The sequence below is a fragment of the Urocitellus parryii genome, chromosome 7 (genome assembly GCF_045843805.1).
Source record: "Urocitellus parryii isolate mUroPar1 chromosome 7, mUroPar1.hap1, whole genome shotgun sequence".
Taxonomy (NCBI): Eukaryota; Metazoa; Chordata; class Mammalia; order Rodentia; family Sciuridae; genus Urocitellus; species Urocitellus parryii.
The window spans coordinates 182,197,077-182,212,895 of record NC_135537.1 but is presented as its reverse complement, the minus strand read 5'-3'; the positions used below and the strand labels follow the sequence as shown (position 1 = coordinate 182,212,895).

Here is a 15,819-nt window from a genome sequence, read left to right as displayed (position 1 = left end):
CCCCAGGGCAGCCACAGACCACAGCCACTTCTTCTGCCCTTCTCCCTATCTCTTCTTTGATCCACGCTTTAGCGCAAAAATGTAGGGTTTTTTTGTAATGGAAATAAAACTAGAAATAACCCCACTGCCCACCACTAGAAGAATGGCTCCGTAAGTTGTGGAACACCCCGAGGGGAATCCTCGCCTGAGGGTCTTTGTGACGGGAAATTAATGAGAGCGGCGCACCACAGCATGGACCACAGCATGGACCATGTGAGTCGAGCTGGAAAAGGCAGCTGTGCTAGACGTGAGTCATCTGCACAACACAGCAGCAAGCAGAACTCACCAGTGCATGGCAAATTTATTTTTTTTTAAAGCACAAAATTAAAGATTGCACATTTAAGAGTAAGGCTCATCCAAGGAATGGGCTTAGGAAGAGGTCAAATCCTGCCCAGAATCAATGTTCAAGTCCTACTCATGGGCCAGGGGTTCACAGGATACCAGGTCCTTAACTGCTGAAGTCTGGACCTGGAAGGCCTCCAGAGGCCCATGTGTTAAAGGCCTGCTCCCCAGAGTGGTACTACCGGGAAGTGATGGAGTCTTCAAGAGGTGGGTCCAGTGGGAGGTTTGAGGACCCTTGGGATGTACCCTCCAAGGTAGCCCTGGGACCCTGGTCTCTTCTTCTTTTTCTTTCCCAGCCACAAGGTGAACAGGCCTCCTCTGCCACTCGCTCCACCCTGATGCATGGTGCCCACAAAACACTACATGCTGAGATAACAGGGTAATCTGTTAAGGAATTAAGCCCCCAAAACTGTGAGCCAAAAGAAATCTTCTTTTTGAGTTGATTGTCTCAGCTCTCCTTACAGTAACAGAAGCTCACACTAGCCTACACATGACACACACAGCCTCCTGTGCACGTACACACATAAGCACACGTGTGAGAACTAAATACACACAGCAGGGTCCATTCTAGGTACTCTTTAAAACTGCACACACCTTGCAGGCTGCAGCCACTCTCAGGGAACCAAAAGAAGAGCTGGGCTACCTCCAGCTTTTCCTGAATACGGAGGAAAATTTCCAGTTATATAACTAATAATTCCTAGAACAACAATACAACAGTAAATGTATTACAAAATAAGCATGCATAATAAAACATAGTATTTAAAATGAAATGTGAATCACAACACAGTGTCCAAATGCCTAACTCACACTCATTAGCACCCAACGAGCACATTCACTTCCTGCCTCGGAAGTGATGAGTTTGGTGCCCTTCATCAGCTGCTGCCAGCCCATCCCCCACCAGTGACATGCTGCGCATCAGTTGTATAAGCCACCATGAGAACCGAGCTTAGAGGAAAATTCATTCTAAGCACCAAGATGAATTCCCCACTGCATGGCTAGGAACCCTTCAGCAGGGAAGGTAAGCCCATGGAGCTACCCCAGCCAGGGGCGGGGCCTCTGCACAAACTAACAGGAGTGGAGAAGCAACCTGCCTACCCTGAGCAGGGATGCCACTCCTAGAGAAAGCTAACTGGTGCACACAATTAATGTTTAAAATCACACATCCAGCCCGCACGGTGGCTCATGCCTGTAGTCCCAGCTGCTTGGGAGGCTGAGGCAGAAGAATTTTAAGTTCAAAGCCAGTCTAGGCAACTTAGCGAGGCCCTTAGCAACTCAGCAAGACCCTATCTCTAAATAAAACAGAAAAAAGGGCTGGGGATGTGGGTCAGTGGTTGAATACCTCTGGGTTCAATCCCTGGTACAAAATAACAAAAACAAAAAACCCATACATCCATATGAGTTCAAAGAACTGACACCTGAGGATGATGACTCCCAATCTAGTCAGCAGCTACCACTGGAAAAAAGGGCAGAAGGGAGTCCCGAGGGAGCCGACAGGGCCCACTCTGGGTCATGCGGTACTTCATGAGCTGGACAGGCACGGGGCTAATATATGATTTTTCTAAGTAAAATGTTTAACTGAAAAAATACTAACAAAATTTTAGAAGCGTCTATACATATTTTAAAAATAACTTTGGCATTATGAATTCTAAGTACTTCACCAAACCCAAAAATCCACACGGAAAGATACTGATAAATTTGATTACATAAAATTTTAAACTTCTGTACTGCCAAAAAGAAGGAAGAAAGAAAGAAAGTGAAGGGACGAGTGGAGGGACTGTCTCGGCACACGCAGGCTGGCACACAGACAGCCGTCGAAAGCCAGCTAAACGCCTGCACCTCCGCTCCAAAGACAGCGTGCGGCAGACAGAGCAGGAATCTCAAAATCAAGACACCGAAGGTCAGAGCGAAGGAGTCTACTCTCAAACGGGGGTGGGAGGAGGCCTCCACTTCCATCTATGGCAGGACAGAGAGGTGAGAGCAGCGACTCGGGGATGGTGGAAAGCACCCCACCTCAAGCAACAGCGTCATGGCCCTCATGGGTACATGGCCCTCACCTCGGGATGCCACTTCTAGAGACACAGTCAACCAGACACGCAGGGATAAGTGTCAGCCATTAGCACAACACTGCTCGCAAGACCAAAGCCTTGGAAACAGCCCAGTGGTTACCGCAGGGGCTTCATAAATCATGTCTGGCATGTCCATCTTTTTAAAAAGAAAATATTAAAAAGAATAAAAAATACAGAAAGTTGGTCAAGTGAATTAAAAATGGAAGTTAAAAACATTACATAGATTGGGCACTATCTACCCACCTACTTTCCTTCCTACCCGCCTACTCACCTAACTACCTATCTAGCCACTCACCCACCTACCTACAGCGGTAGAGTGCTTGCCTAGCATAAGTGTGACCCTAGGTTCCATCCCAGTACCACAAAAAATAAAAATCATTTCCTCTCTGATAGGATACACAAGATATGGTAGAAATTACTACTAGGATACAGGGCAGGAACCAGGAAGGAAGGAAATAACATTTTTTTCTTTTTTGGTGCTGGGGATTGAACTCAGGGGTGCTTTACTACCAAGCCACATTCCCCAGACCTTTTAATTTTGAGGAAGGGTCTCAATAAGTTCCCCAGGCTGGCTTTTAATATGTGATCCTCCCACCTCAGCCTCCCGTGTAGTTGGGATTCAGGTATGGGCCACTGTGCCTAGCAAGAGAAGAATTTTTATTATTCATTGTATGCTTTTTTTGTACCACCTGAAAAATACAATAAATTTTATAACAAAAGACTTGAAAGCTAGTTAAAAGAAAATCTTGCTATGTGTCTTTTCATCTTCAAATAACTGAAACAAAGAACACAGTTTCAATCCCTATCTGCAAAGTCTGAGTCCCTTCTGGCAACACAAGCCACCTTCAAGGCACAGGGAGAGCTGCTGGACCTCTGCCCTTGCTTAATGAAAACCTCAAATACAGAGAAAGAAAGCCACTGGGTGATAATGGGGACTTGCTCTTTCTTGGCTGGCAGTGATGCTCTGGCAGGGATTTCCTTCTGCTTCTCTCAAGCTATAAGACAAATAACAAAATAAGATCAGCTAGTTTCCCACCTGGTGCCTTCCCAAAGGATTAACATACCTAATCCTCCTGCCCAGCTCCCTGAGGGATGCTTCCTGCGTGCTTGCAGGGCAGGCTGCAGTGGAGGCTGCAGGCGCCCCTGCAGACCCCAGTGCCCAGGAGCTCTGCTGCTTTGCTCATTTCCTGGGCCAAGGAGTAGTGTCCCAGGCGCATGAGACAGGAAGAGCCAAGGTCTCTGGTGCTGTTGCGCCAGGTGTGGGTGAGGAGGGGATGACCCTGCCCCTCTTCTCTTCTCCAGGGGCTTCTACTTCTTGTTGAGGGGCTCAGAAGCAAGGCCGTGTGGGCCATGCAGTCTACACAACACTGCTCTGCACTGCTGCCCCTTGTCATGCTTTGAACCCTTTGAACCCTAGGACGACAAAGCATAGGAATGCACGGCACCTGCCCCCACAGCCTCACCAGGTCAGAGGGGACTGCAGGCCCCACCTGTTCACGGGCTCACCCCCCACCCCCACATCGAAGGCAGCTGAAAGGCTATCTCTCACCTCCTCACACCCTCCCTCTGCCCTCTTCCTGTTCACCAGGCACAGCCTCCACCCCAATGTAGAGAGGAGCTGTGGGTCTGGGAGAGCTCCTCCTCTTGCAGCAACTCAGGAGCCCCACATTGGAGGGTCCAGAGCCTTTGTACCCCGCACCCTGCAGCATCTTGACTGGGAAGGCCCAGCCCAGCCCGGCAGCAGCTGCCTTTCCCTGGAAGGCATGAGGAAAGGCGAATGGCCGGCCCCACACAGATCCCAGGTGGGGCAGCCCTGTGGTGGTCCTGAGGCCTGTGGCTCTCTAATGAGAGTTTTCGGAAACAGGCCACTTGAGAAACTGGCAAGATATGGTCTCAAGTTTTATACCCTTTAACATCAAGGAAATAATTTTTTTTAAAATAGTCTAAAGTTTTCTAGCACTTCTCCAAAGGAAATTAAATTTTGCTGATAGTCTTCCGCTATAGTAAGCAAACATGAAATGCTAGAAATTCTCAGAAAAGAGGGTTCAAGTTTACAATAAAACTAATGGCCTTTTTTTCTTGGACTCTACTGCATTTTCACTATGGAAAAAGTAATCATTTTAGTACATCGTAGGTATCGTCTGGTATACATACTGCTTCTGTAAAAATCACAAATATATTTTCCAGATACTTGTATGTTTAAGAACCTCATGACCTGTGTCATGGCAGCAGCAGTAGTTCACGACATACTGCAGCAGACTAAGAGCATCGACGGGTGCCAAAATGTCAAAACCACACCCCCCCTGGGGGAACAGTGTGGAGGCCAGCCCAGGAGCAAGAGGTTAACCATAATAAAGGTCAGTCAGAGGCAGTGTTGAGGCAAAACCCCAACCCATACAAAGGAGGTGAAGGGGCTGAAGCCGACTGTGACCACCCTCCAGGAGCGGTTGACAGCAGCGTCTGCTCCACAAGTGCCACTTCAGGGACACTAACATTTCTGGGCCATTGGCTCCTGCTGTTGGATGCTGGGCATGCTGCAGAAGGGAGACAAATCTCTCTGCTCTGAGAACAGCACATGCCCATACGCCCACAGCCCAGGGAAGGGTGGTGACAGATCCAGATGAGACTACAGTTCCCACCTGTGAGTTAAAGGAAGCTTCCTCCTGGAGGTGCTTGACAGGAACCAGCCCTCGGGAGGATGCCATAACAATGTGGCTAAGAACTCTGATTCACATTCCCAACTCTTTACAAGAAGATGTACTTAAAATTTCTCAGAAATTGGGAGTTGATTCTTCAGAACTGAACTGCTTTCCCTGAAAAATCAAGAGCTCTTCTTGCCCAGGACCAAACTCCTTTTGGTATTAATTACATCTCATCTGCATCCACTGGGGTAGGCCATTCCCTCCCGCCTGCCCAAACCTGCCCCTCTCTGGGCGTCCTCCACAATTTCTTCCCCACTGTCCTGCCTGCCTTAGTCTGTTTCGAGCTGCTGTGACAGAATGCCACAAACTGGATAACATATAAAGACAAGGTAGTCATTCCCACAATTCTGGAGGCTGGGGGCCCAAGGTCAAGGTGCCAGTATCTGTAGGGCCTCTTTGCAGCATAACCAGGCAAGGGCTTCGCAGGGTGAGACAGCGAGCTTATGAGCTAGGGTCCCCCCCCCGCCCCCCACGCCGCCATGCCACCACAGGGCCCACCCTCATGACCTCATCTTACTCTAATCATTCCTAAAGGCCCAACCTCCAGATACCTTCAGCATATGGATTTATGGGTTAAGTTCCCAAAACAGGAGTTGGGGGTGCATCTGAATACAGCTCCACCACCTCTCTGATGCTCACCTACCCCAGCTCCCGTCACTGCAGGCAGGGGTCTCCCCACAACACCACCGTCCCCACTGCTCAACTTCACACTCAAGCTCCAGGTTTAAACTCCACCTGGGCATCCATGGCCACAGCACCTTCTCCTGCCACCTCTTCCAGGTCACGGTCCAGTCTCAGCTGCCTGCTCTGCCTCACCTCTCTCCCTAGCCCACCACGGCGCTGCCCAGCGACCCCTGAACACTCCAGAAGCTCATCCACTGGCCTCTCTTGCCACCCAAACCCACCCTTCACACCACCGCAGTGGGAGCAACAAAACCTGTGGGGAGCCATCTGTGACCCATGTGTGAACTAAAACAAGGTGGAGGCCACTAGGCAGTATCAGGAACTCCCTGATGGTGTGAGAATGCCTAATTCATGTGGCTTCCTCCCTAGCTCCACCACAAGTTCAGCACAGCACCTGGAGATGAGCGTGACCCGTTAAGAACCGAACAGCCTGCTCACAACCACACCATCCTGTGTTTTTGTGAAGAAGCTCTTATCGATCTCTTTTGATCTGTACTGCTACATATAAAGCAAGCGAGGGTTCCTTTTGTTAGAAGCTGTACCCCTCTGGTAGGCCTAAACCGTCAGTGCCCCGGGTCTGAATACCCATTTCTGGTCTCTCATGTTTATTTCAGGGTACTATTTTCCTAGCTTTTATTTCACAGCCAGCCCATCCCTCCGACGGGAACCCTTTCCCTGGCCCACGTGAGACACGAACGAGGAAAAGCCACCTGATGCGCTGGGGGCACGCTCTGCTTTAGTACCAGCAACCTGCCTCTCCTTCTCTCTCTCTAATCCCTGGATTGGACCCTGGGCTCTCACGGCTTGGAGTTCCTTATTCTTCCGCCAAAAATGTATGCTGGCTTCTGAGCCATTAGGTTTCCCCAAGACCTCGCCTCCACCTTCCTGTGCAGAGGCTTCCCCTCCTTCCCCTCTTCATGACTGTGGCAGGATCCCTTCTCCAGGAGGCCTCCTGGGACCCCACTGCCCACCACTGGTACCTGGTGCAGCTCTACAGAGCCACGTTCTCTCTGTACATCATCAGTCTTTCTGTTTGACCCAGGCCTACAACCAGTTATTACCATTAGTGGTTATGCTTTCCATTTGTTTTCTCCTTGACAACAACCTGCTACTCCCCAGTTAATGCCCAGAATGTGCAAGACCAAGAGTTTGGTCTCTGAAAGTATTTCTGGCATAGGTAAATAAATAACAGGGATTCCAGCGGAAAATGAAAAATCATCTTAAACTGAAATGTAAAGCCACGTAAGACTCCAGCTCCATGTTCAGTAAATCCAGGAGGGGAGAGATGTGGGAGTAGCCTATCCATCCCGGGTGAGGTGGCATGGGCTTCATGCAGTCATGAAGGCCACAGGATTTAGCACCTGTATGAGCATGCAAAGAACAGAGATGGCCTCAGTTGTAATGGACTTGATAGAGCAGAGAGGGAGAAAAAAAAAAAAAGGTACCGAGTGAGGAAACCCTTCTCTGCAAAGAGGGAAAGAGGAGTCCAAAAGCTAGCTGGGAGTCCAAGCAGTATGTGGTCCCTTCTGCCCCACAGCATGCTGCTGTGTGGATCCTGATTAATGGCCACAGTTCCCAGTCCCACTGCCCAAAACAAACCAGGGAGTGGAGAGGGTGGAGGAATCAAGACAAGGATATGCCCCATGCCCAGACCCTGGCTTTCTGCTGAGATGGAGAAAAGAATCGGGGGCAGAATAAAATGGATTACAGGAAAGATGTCTCCAGTCAAGACTTGCATGCTCCAGGGCTTTCAAATCCCACGCTGTGCTCCCTATAGGGTATATGTACATCAAGTGCTTTGCTTTGCTGGACAGAGTAGGTTTTAAGATAGAAAGGCTTAGTCACAGGATTGCACAGAATCATGTGGCTTTATGGTTATCTACCTACAAGTATAATAGCCGTCTCTGGTGGCCTCATGAAGGGGGAAGATAAATCCATGGAAGGAAGAACAAACAGGATAACAGCCAAGAAACAACTGGACCGAGACTGACTGAGGCCCAAGAGACCCACCTACTGTTTTTATGACCTTCCCAAAGCCTGGTCAAGCTCCGACTGGCCATCTGACATGCGTGGATGTGTGGTCTTAGAATCCAGATCCAGCAATTCAGAAAAGAAGACCTGGTTCCCATGGAACTCACGTGTGAATGGGAACACAGAGACGACCCGTACAGGCTGTGAGAAGGTTGGGAAGAAAAGGAAGAGACAAGAGGGAACAGGTGCGTGGCACATGTGGAGGCCAGGAAGCACCTGCTGGCAAGATGACACTAAAATAAGAACACCTGTATCTCCATCCAGGAGCAGATACTGGGTATCTGCAGAGAAGGCCGTGGGCAAGAGAAAAGGTCCTACCCTGTGGGGAGTGGCTGCCTGGCATGCCTCAGGTGAGAAGGTTCTTCTACGAATGCAGATTTTCCACTCGACCATTTGATTCATAGTTCAACTGTAATTAGCAGTTTTCTCCCCCTGAAGGGCTCATCTGCTGAGCTATGGTGACACGCCTGTCTCACTCCTGATGCTAAGGAAGCCTGTGCTACCCAGAGAGGGAAGTGCCAGCTGTGTTAGTCCTCTCTCTTGTCCTGTCTCTATTCTACTAATTTCTGTTCTTCATTATCTCTTTCTTTCTATTCAGAGTTTAATATGCTCTTCATTTTCTATGGTCTTAAGATAGAAAACAGACTTCAGTTTTAAAGCTTTCTCTTTCTTGATATGTTTTCATTTATCATTTTATAATTTATCATATTTCTTATATTGAGGAATTTTACTTGTACCTTTTTACTGACTCTCAAAGTGCACTTTGGGATACAATTATGAGAGCTCAGAGCTTGATTCTAAGAATGACAAAAAAGAAAAAAAAAGAAACAAAACAAAAAACAAGAAGAAAGTCAAGGAGAGAAGCCTAATGCAAAAAAGAATAAATAACATTTCAGCAAGTAACTGAAGGAACAGTAGCACTGTGTGTGTCCAGACGTTTCTGAGAGTCACAGGTTCAGTGATGTAGGCAGGCTGCTCACTGCCTCTGGGTGGAGTCCAATCAAACAGCTGATGTTACAAAAACTCACCTATTTCCAACCGTTAGGATTACAGGTGATAAAGTGTTTCACTGTCTGGATGATAGAATGTCCATCCAGTTGAACTTCTGTGTTAATCAACTTTGTGTCGCTGCTTTCTAAGAGCTAAAGCTATGCTTCCATAAAGCCCTGTTTTAACTGTACAATACAAGTTTTGACATCATATTTTCATTATCATCTTGTTCAAACTTTGACTCATGTTAGTTCATCTCCAGGTACTCGGGGCTTCCCTAGATGCACAATTTCAAGTCTCACAGTCAGGGAACACATTGTACACTTCAGTCCTTCACACTACGGAGGCTCCCGTCTGTGCACACTGCACCTTAGAGAATGTGTGCCTGCAGAGTGTGTGTGTGTGTGTGTGTGTGTGTGTGTGTGTGTGTGTGTGTGAGAGTTGGGTGCAGGAAAAGGGGGCGGTCTCCATAGTGTTTGAGGCAGCATGGTTCAGAATACTGCTCAATTTGCAGGAGGAGTAAAAAATAAATAAGTAAATAAATTAGGCCTAGGTTTTCCTCATATGGAACTTAACTGTTCATTTAACCTATCAATTCTAAATATCAGTTGAAATCTATTGATTATGAAGGAGGATATTCACAATTCCACTGAGGCCTATGTATTTTGCTTATTTCTCACTTAAGTCTGTCTACTCGGCTGTGTTTCAAACTCATGCTAAACATGTGAAGGAACGGGATGGCTTGGGACAGCATGGCCTGTCCCTAGGAAACGCCCCCTTCATCCCACAGTGCTTTTCATCCTGGGGTGACTTGGCGATTAATGACACAGCCGGGCCAGCTTCTTCCCCGGGAGCACTGGCAGGACAGAACTCTCCTTTCTTTTCAGCCTTCCTAAGTCTGTATTCATAGTGCACCTCTGTGGACAGCAGGACAGTTCGTCTTGTATTTTGATCCAGTTTGACAAATTCATAAAGAAGCAAAACAAGTAAACCAGAGCTTGGAACATTCTAGCAAATAACTGGTCTTCAAAAAGTCAATGTTCACTGTTCATAAATAAGAGTCATAGATCTTATAAAGGACTGATATCTAAAATGTATAATGAATTCTTAAGACTCAACAATAATAAGATTTAAAAAGAAAACAAACAAACAAAAAACCTGTTTTTAAAAATGGGCAGGGTTGGGGACATGGCTCAGAGGTAGAGCACTTGCCTGGTACGCACAAGCCCTAGATCTGAATAGGCACCTCACCAGAAAGACATGCAGGTGGTAACTAAGCATATGAAAAGATGCTTAATGTAATATATCATTACAAGTTGATGAATAACGAGAATTACATATTAAACAATATTAAGAAACCACTACACACCCAATAGAATGGATAAAATCCAAAACATCAGCACCACCAAATGCTAGTGAGGATGTAGACCACCGGGAACTCTTGCTTCATGCTCGTGGGGAGGCAAGTAGTACAAACACTTTGGAAGAATGGCAGTTTCTGACAAAGCTAAACACACACACTTACATAATTTAGGAATCATGCTCCTGTAAATATAACCAAATGAGTTGGAGATATGTCCACATGAAAACCTGGATGTGGATGGTAATACTTTGTTCATAATAGCCAAAACCTGGAAGAGATGGAGACATCGCTCAGGAGGTGAACACCTGAGCTGGGGCACACCAGACGGGAGTACCAGTCGGTACTAAAAGGAAATGTGCTGTTGGGCTGAGAGAAGACACAACCACCACAAACCGGAAGAAAACAGATACACACCCGGTCTAATAAAGGCCAGTATCTCAGATGTGCGGGAATTCCCTCAGGTACCACCTGCATGTCTTTCTGGTGAGGTATCTGTTCAGGTCTAGGGCTTGCAAGACAGGCGAGTGCTCTACTCTGAGCCATGTCCCCAGCCCTGCCCATTTTTAAGGTCGGGGGTCTGTCTTCTTATTGTTGGGTCTCCTCGCCAGCTTAAGAGTGGGGTCCCGGTGGTCCACACCCCACCAGCATTTGGTGGTGCTGGTGTTTTCACTCTGTCCTTTCTTTTGAGAGTTCTGAAAAGACGAACCACAGCGAGGCGGGAGACAGCAGGGAGGAGCGTGGGGAGGCCCAGCACAGGGGACTGCAGGGCGTTTCTCTGCAGCCAAGACCCCAGGCGGCCTCCCCACAGCTGCCCCGCCGTCCAGACAGCAACCGGCAGGCCTTCCAAAAACTCTCACAGTGTGTGTGAAGGCAAGAGATGTCCCCAACTTGCTTCCTCAGGTCACGGCTATACTGAAGGGCCAGAGTAGGCAAAGACAGCAATGGAGAGAAAACTCCAAGCAACCCTCATCGAGAACACAGGTCTGAACTATCAAGCAGAATATCAGCACACGGAGCTCAATTCATAATGACGAGCAGGCTATCCCAAGAATCGAAGGCGTGTACCATGTTATAAAGCCACAAACTCTCACTCAACACAGCATCAGTATAGGGGAGATATCGTCTTGAGGAGCCTACCATACAGACATGGAACAGTGGCTTCAGAAACACCCTCACCAGCTCCTGACTTCTTAAAAAAAAAAAAAAAAAAAAAAAAAAAAAAAACACACACTGGGAATAGAACCTTCTTAATCTGATAAAGGTATTTCTTTCTTTTCCACAAAAGCAAACATCACACACCAACAGAGAAAGCAGCAGGCACTCCCGAAAACACGAGCTTGGGCAGATGCGAGCCAGCCAGGAAACCAGCACAGTGAAGAGGCCCAGCTGGTTGGGAGGAGTAAAACTGTTACTGTTTGCAGATGACATCACAGTCTGTTAGGAAAGTTCAAGACGATGTCCTGAAGAATTAGAATCAACAAGAGAGTTGGAAGGTCAGCAGATACAACACAAACCAACTGCCTTTCCACGTGCCCTGAGGAGAACATCAGGAAGTGCAGGTCTTGATAAAGAGGACATGAAGACAGGTCTGGAAGATGGACACTGCTGCAGTGCGACTCCTCCCAGACCGGCTACCAAGGAACATGGTGCCAACAGGCTGTCTCGAGGCATATGGACCAAGGATGATCAGAGGACCAAAACTGGCCAGGGTCCCACTAAGCAGAGCCAGTCGCGGTAGAAACCAAGACTCACTGCAGGGGACGCTTGGAACAGAGTGGGAAGCTCAGAGACACACCCCACAAAAGCTGGTTTACTTTAAAGCAGGCACTGAAGGACAACAGAACAGGTAGGTACTCACTTACAAAAACAAATCTGGATCTCTGCCTTATGCTGTGTGGAAGAAATCAGTTTTGAGTGATGACCTAAATAAAATGGATAGAAAAACACAAGATCCCCAACGGAATACCCAGGGGACACTTCTGACCTTAACATAAGGCAAGTCTTCTTCCAGGAGATAAAAAGTATGCCACACCACATAGGAGAGAGGGAGGAACACCACCAGATCACAGTGAGCCACTCCTGTTCACCAAGGGACACCACAAAGAGAACGGGGAAACAAAGCAAGCCATAAATTCAGAGAAGACAGTCACAATCCAAAAGAATGACAGAGAATCACTGTCTGGAATATAAAAAAATCCCTCAAATAAGTAAGCAGAGGGCCAGCAGCTCAAGTGGAGAACAGGGGGGAGCCCAGTGGTATGCAGGAGAGGTCACCCACACAGCCAGCATACAGATCAGAAGGTGCCCAACTCAACAGTCACCAGCAAAGTTCAAACTCCAACACACCCACCCAACTGGTACAAATAGACACAAATTTTGGTGGCACCCAGTGTTGGTAAGGGTTGTGGTTTGGGTCTGGACTGTCCCCTCAAGGCATGCAGCAGGGTTTGAGGTGGGCTTTGGGAGGTGACTGAATTGTGAGGGCTCTGAACTCACAGTGGTTTGACCCATTGGTGGATTTGGACTTTAAAGAGCAATTGGGAGGTAGGGAAACTTTGGGACCTACCTGGAGGAAGTAGAGGGAACAGAGTGGGAAGCTCAGAGACACACCCCACAAAAGCTGGTTTACTTTAAAGCAGGCACTTAAGGACAACAGAACAGGTAGGTACTCACTTATTGGATGTGTGTCCTTTAAGGGCATAATTTGTCACCTGGCCCACCACATTCTGCCATGATGTTCTGCCTAACCACAGGCCTCAAGATAAGGAGCCAGGTGACTGTGGACTAAAACCTATGAAACCTGGAGCCAAATAACCCATTTCCCTGTTTAAGCTGATTTCCTCAGGTATTTTGTCATAGCAATAGAAAGGTGGCACACACAGCGAGGAAGATAAAAAGTTAAACACTAGTGCCATTTTGCACAGGAGAAGATGGGGCCCATTTGAAGTCCCCAGCTCAGAAGGCACTGAGATGGCATGGCATGGCATCCATAAGTGAAACAATCTTTCAATCCGCATGCATCACAGGCCCACCTTGGACCACAAGGGCCACTCTTCAGAGCAGAAGTGTGTGTGAAAAGCAGGCGTAGAATATCACCTGCAGGACAGTCCCAATCCATCTACAGAGACTGGGCCCCAGGCCCCGTGCCTACATGTCCAACAAGCAGGGAAGACCTACAAAGAACAGCACGGTGATGATAGGCTCAGAATTCTTGGCACCTCACTTTGTCTCCTTCCTGAACCAGCCAGTGGGTGCCTGGCAGTTCATTGTGCCATGTTTCCTTCCATTCTACTACTGTCATAATTACAGTTTTGAACCTCCGAACATTTCATACAAAAACTTAGAGGGCACTTAAATACACCTAGGGAGAAACAGCAGCCCCTGCAGGCAGAGCTGGGCCTGGCATCCTCCAACTGCCCTGCCTGCTCTGCCTTCTGTCCAGGGTCCTGAAGTCTTCCTCTAGGCCTCTCCACACCACCACCTGGGCCAAACACTAGGAAACAGGACACTCCTGCAATCTTTCAATCCACATTTGGTCACAGGGCCAGGAAGTTTCAGCGCTTGTCCAGATCCTAAAGCTAGTAAGCAGCACCACCTGCAATCGTGTTTGCTGGACCACCAACCAGTGGTGGAGTACACAATGGGGCCCGCTACATGCCCCCAGAGCTACCTTTGTGGAGCATGGAGACAGCAGTGCAGCCAGCTGCTCTGTGGGAACCAAAAGCTCATGCAGGACGGCAGAGATGGAATGCCTGCTCAGCCCAGGAAGGTGGGAATCCTGCCCCGGCTTCGGGAATTACAAGTGATTGCAAGTTCAACATCAGAGAGGGAAGGCTGAGATGGCACTTGCAGGGTGGCTGGGCATTGGCTCCTTAGATAACTCAGAATGTTTTACTTTCCAAGAAAATCACAGATTCTCAAAACGAATTCTTGATAAAATTGACCAACTTGCAACTGTTGAGACTATAAGGAAGTATTCTTTGGCCTCTCCACAGGGAACTGCCAATAACCCCACGCATCAAGGATACTGCACACGCATGTACTTTGAGAATGACCAGCGTGTCCTCCAACAGAAATAGCTCCTGTGCCTGATCATCTATCAGCTTTAATCACTAAAACAGAGATGATCCAAAAACTTCCAGCCAGGGAACTGGCCTGTGGTTCCTGTCTATCTGACTGCTCTCTGGTTGGCAAAATACCACAGTTCAGCAGGAGCTACGGGGAGTTCACCTCTGCGACCACTTCAACTGACAAGCCTCTATCTAGCAAGAGGAAGGCAGGGTTCCCAGGGTGGGCTCACCTTGTTGAAGACCCAGACCTCGCCATTCACTGTGGGCCTGGGCACGCCGTGGCCATTGTAATGGAAGAGGACCCGCTCCTCCTTGGCATTCCGGCGCAGCGAAGTGCACAGCTTCTTGACCTCATCCACAGTTGGGTCCAGGCTCTGCTTGTACCGGGCCTGTGGAAAGAGAAGAAATGAGAGGCTTACCACAACCCCCAACAGCCAGAAGGCACTCTATTCTCCCAGAGTCTGTAGCTAGTAGCGTGTGGTTCCAGACACAACCCCAGCCTCTGCCTTGTGCACTGGACAGAAACTCCTTTGCATGACAGAGCAGGTAAAGGCACTCATTCATTTAACATACCGTCATTGGGAACGACTTCAAAGTCCAAAGGACATCAACACAGAGAGCCTGTCGCATAGAACACAGGCCAGATACAGCTGCCACTTAAAGTACTAAGTACTTGTCAGAAGAGGGAAACCCTCCTGAGAGCACTTCCACAACATGGAACAGAGACAGCTTGCTCAAAGGAGGGTCTGCAGTGCACATGGCAGCAACGGCAGAGCTAGGAAAGAGGCACAGCAAAAAGCCAACTGCCCGCCATATGCCAGCCTCATCGCCTGCTTGAGGGCCTACACCCCTGCCACAGTCTGGACCTAGAAGCCCATACTATGGAACTCAAGGAATAAGCAGGATCTGAAACCACCATACAAAAATCAGACAGACAGCCAGATGAGTGGTGCACATCTGTAATCCCAGCAGCCCTGAAGGCTGAGGCAGGAGGATAGCAAGTTCAAAGCCAGCCTCAGCAACTGCGAGGCGCTAAATAACTCAGAGACCCTGTCTCTAAATAAAACACAAAATAGGGCTGGGGATGTGGCTTAATAGTTGAGTGCTCTTGAGTTCAATCCCTGATACCCCCCAGGCTCCCCAAAATCAGACAAGCAATGAACAGGGGGCATTGTGGCAAAGAAAGCCCTCCAATACAGCAACGAAGATTAACTACGTGGGGAAAGCAAGATGCGTGTAAAACCTGGTGGTGGGAACTTGCCATACTCTCCTGGGAAACACAGGAAGCCTGGGCAAATGCAATGGTGTCCCTGCACGGGCAGAAAGAAGCTCACCATCCTGAAGGTGTCCACTCTCCCCAGGGTCGTTCACACATACCGCACAGTCCCAGTCAATATCCTAACAAGCTATTCTAAGGAATTCGACAATCTGCCACTGAAATCCACATGGGAAAAATACAAACAAGAAAAGCCAAGGAAACCCACGGCAGGGGGCAGGGGCTCCACAGACAAGACCACAGACTGGGGAACTAG

General features: G+C 48.3%; 1 protein-coding gene across 1 annotated transcript in view; it reads right to left on the bottom strand.

Annotated features, from left to right (window-relative positions):
- The window catches only part of Rptor (regulatory associated protein of MTOR complex 1), a 338,384-nt gene that overhangs the window by 183,940 nt on the left and 138,625 nt on the right, over positions 1–15,819 (bottom strand). The window contains exon 5 of the mRNA XM_077800527.1: positions 14,518–14,676. Within this exon, the coding sequence (XP_077656653.1) occupies positions 14,518–14,676 (159 nt within the window). The remainder of the gene's footprint in view (positions 1–14,517; positions 14,677–15,819) is intronic.